The sequence below is a fragment of the Mesitornis unicolor genome, unplaced genomic scaffold (genome assembly GCF_000695765.1).
Source record: "Mesitornis unicolor isolate BGI_N332 unplaced genomic scaffold, ASM69576v1 scaffold33637, whole genome shotgun sequence".
Taxonomy (NCBI): Eukaryota; Metazoa; Chordata; class Aves; order Mesitornithiformes; family Mesitornithidae; genus Mesitornis; species Mesitornis unicolor.
The window spans coordinates 1,662-5,343 of record NW_010196340.1 but is presented as its reverse complement, the minus strand read 5'-3'; the positions used below and the strand labels follow the sequence as shown (position 1 = coordinate 5,343).

The 3,682-nt window shown below is 58.7% G+C and overlaps 1 protein-coding gene across 1 annotated transcript in view; it reads left to right on the top strand.

Annotated features, from left to right (window-relative positions):
* Nucleotides 1-3,682, top strand: part of ZFPM1 (zinc finger protein, FOG family member 1) — a gene marked incomplete at both ends in the record, with an annotated part of 13,767 nt that overhangs the window by 8,433 nt on the left and 1,652 nt on the right. Inside the window, 2 exons of the mRNA XM_010188444.1 lie at nucleotides 1,131-1,264; nucleotides 3,147-3,249. Coding sequence (XP_010186746.1) covers nucleotides 1,131-1,264; nucleotides 3,147-3,249 — 237 coding nt within the window. The remainder of the gene's footprint in view (nucleotides 1-1,130; nucleotides 1,265-3,146; nucleotides 3,250-3,682) is intronic.

Genomic DNA, 3,682 nt, shown 5'->3' with positions numbered 1-3,682 from the left:
CTGCTGCCCCTCATTGGCATCGCTTCGTGCCAGGGAATAAATCCTTGAAGGCCCCAGCCCTCCTCTTCTTCCTTCTCCTCCCTATCCCGAGATGGAGCCGGTGGGGGCACACGTGCAGGGATGCAGGGCAGGGAGATGCAGGGATCGGGGCAGACAGAGGCAGCACCGTGCACACTCCCAACCTCTGACGCCTCCTCAGACCTCATCCCAGCAGGCAGTGGGTTTTGCCAATGGGATGCTCCTTTGGGATGCACTCAGAGCCACATCCCTGTTGACACAAGGAGGACAGAGGGGACCCATGGAGGACAGAGGGGACCCATGGGTGACGAGGGGACCTGGAAGGTTGTGGGTGCCACCACCCAGCGCCTCCAGTGGCTCACCTTAACTCACCCCAGCACCAGAAGCACCCATGTCAGTCAGGCTAATAAACACATCAGATTTCAATCTCCGCAGCCTTGGGATCGCTTTATCCAAGGGAAGCAATTTTGCCTCCGAACGAGCACAGCCACCTCCCCACCCACAGGACCCAGGCACTGGCTGCATCTGCCACCCTCAAAGGATGGAGATCCAGGCATTGGGCTCTTTCCCATGGCAGGGTCTTGGGGAGGGGGGACCCCACTGCTGCCCCGGAGCACCCTACAGTGTTGGGACCCTTCCCAGACATGGCCAGGCGCCCTGAGCCACTGGTGGGGAGGTGTCTGTGTCATCTTTGAGGAGCATTTTCATTTTTGGGGTGCAGCATCCTGTCTGTTCCCACTGTGCGGCACGCATCCGTCTGTGTATTGGTTACCTGCCATCTTATCTGCTCTCTGAAAAGACAAAGGCGCAGTTAAAACATTTTCGAGCAGCCTTCATAGCGTATTAACACGTTATCTCACCCATTAAACCCGTGCCTTATCAGATAATCAAAGCCATTCAAGCCCCGGAGCTGCTGCAACTTTGGGTGCGGGGATGGGAAATGCTCCTTGGGCTCCGCCACCGTGTCCAGACCCCCCGTGTGGTGGTCGGACCCCCCTGGTGAGTGGCTGGATGCCACCCACCCACCATGGACACGTAGCCCTGGGGTGCCCGCATCCGTCGGGGTCCATCCAGGGGGGCACCGTGCTGATGCTGTGCCTGTGTCCCCACAGATGAGCTGGATTTGGCTGTGCAGGACGGGGAGAGATGCGTGAGGACCCGACGGAGCCTCCCCGAGGGCTTCTCCTGGGGACCCTTCCCTGGCAGCATCCACAGCGAACCAGTATCGCCCGGACACAGCGAGACAGTAAGGAGCAATGGGGAAGATCCCAATCAAATGGGTCATTCTGAGAGAGGAGTTGGTTTGGGAGGGTTTTTTCCCTGATCTGCCTGGGGTTTGGGTGCCCAGAAGGTTTCCCTGTGGTATCGGAGCATCCCTGCGGTCAGGGTGATGGGATGCTGGCCGACCCTCCCATCTCCATGCAGGTTGCTTGGTGGCACATTGCCCTTGTAGAGGAGATGAGATTCAGGATTCCCACCCCAGTGAGCCCCAGTTGGGATGCCGGGGGTGCACATGGGTGCACTGGATCCTTGCTTCCCATCCACATCCTTCTCCCAAAGCTGCACACAGGCAGCTCCAGCCCACGGTCTTGTAGGCCGGAGGCTCTCACCAGACTCCATCCCCACCTCCTCCTCCTCCTTCCCTCCCTCTTTTTCCTTTTTTTTTAGCTCAGGCCCGTTTATCTTTGCCGAATTAAATCCTTGATTAACCCTTATCTGCCCAGTTTGGCTCCCTATCTCCCGGTTGGCGCCGTGTGTCCAGACACCCGGTACAGGATGATTGATTTCTTAAAGATATGCGCGGCTTTTTTTTCCTGATACTTCATTTATTGTCTAAATATTTTTGCTCCCATTTCAGCAGCTCCCTTATCGAGCCCGGCTGACGATTCCCAGCCCTGCTCTCCTCCGCCGCTCGCCTCCCTCCCTATCTCTGCTCGGGGAAGCGAGGAAGGAATCGCAGCCCCATCCCTGATAGGGGCTGTCGCCCTTGGGTCCCTTCGTCTTTGTTGCTGGCAGAGAAGGTTGGGGGCGTGCAGCGGGTCTCCCCCAAAATCCTGCTTGGTTTTGCTCACCATTTCCATGCAGGAATTTATCCCATTGTGGGGTTTTAATGGGAACTAGGAGCACTGGGCGGCCTTAATGTCATTGTGGCATGGAGCATCTTGTGTGCCCATCACATTGATGGAGGAGAAGGAGGAAGAGGAGGAGGAGGAAGATGCCTGTTCTCCCCCATATCTGGTCCCATAGCGTTCCCCAAAACCAGCCTTGCTCGGGATGGGGGTGCAAACCCCCCTGGCAACGCCATCCCAGGGGTGCCAAGGGGCCCCAAAGTGCTGGCTCGCCCGTGGCTGTCCCCCTTCCTGCTTCATCCATGTCCCCCTGAGTTGTCCAGCCTTGGGGCGATGCCTGCAGTGGCGGGGGACAGCAGGGGCATGGGGCCACCCCCGGTACTGCCACCCCGGCGGATGCGGAGCAGATAGGGTTTCCGATGGTTATCGGCCAGTGCAGAGCGGAGACACCGACCTCTTTGTTCCAGGGAGAACAAGGAAGGACTCGACGCAGCAGCTGGGGCCACCAAAAGGAGTCAGGGTGGGCACCCTGGGGTGTTGGTTGGGGGGGGCACCCTGCATTGGAGGTACCCACAGGTCCACCATGCAGGGACCCTCCTCTTCCTCCTGGCCGTGGCGTGGGACACGGAGATGCCACCATGGTCCCCCAGCCTGGGTGCCACCAGCAGCACCCATCCCATGCCGGGGGGGTCCCTAAGCCCCCAGCCCCATTTCTCCCCATGGGTTGTGGCGTGTGTGTGGAGTTTATCGCAGCGCTGGGCTCCTGGGGATGATAAGGCCTCAACCGGCTGCCACTGTCAGCCCGAGTTGGAGGGTTGAGAAATATTGGGACGAATAATTAGATTTCATATCGTTACCGCGGCAGCCATCGCAGGATCAGGCAGATTAATTTTACCCTCCCCTGCCCCCCTTTCTCCTCATTAATATTCATTAGTGATGCAGGAAGGCTGGCACAGGCTGAGGGGGGAGTGCTGTGACCCCCCACTGTCACCCCCCCCACCCTGACCCCAGTGTGTTTTGGGGCATGGTGCTCACCTCCCCCTCTTTTTCCCCCCACAGAGCCCACCCGTGACGCTGATGCTGGGGGATGAGAGCTGCTGGCTGTCCCATCTGCCCCTCGTCCCCACCGAGAGCGACGCCAACGCCATCATCTACAGGAAGGGTCAGTACCTGGGGGGGTCCAGAGGGGACAGGCATAGCCACCCTGGCATTTTGGGGAGAGATGGGTCCCTGTCCCCATCCAGCCCAGCCTTGGGGCGGTGTCTACCCCTCCCAACCAGCACCCATGGTTCCCCCATGCCTGCGGAGAGGGCAGGGGATATGAGGAAGGTCCCAGCATGCAGCACTGGTGTAAATACTGGTGCAAGCATTCATGCAAGCAGCTGGGGCAAGGCTCAGTGCAGACGTTATTGCATGCACTGGTGAAAGTGTTGGTGCAAGCATTGGTGCATGCATTGGTGTAAGACCCGGTGTAAGCATTACTGCACACATTGGTGCAAAACAGCACAAATATTGGTGCAGGTGTTACTGCACGCATTGGCGCAAGGCTCAGCACAAACATTGGGGCAATTATGACTGCACGCACTGGGGTAAGA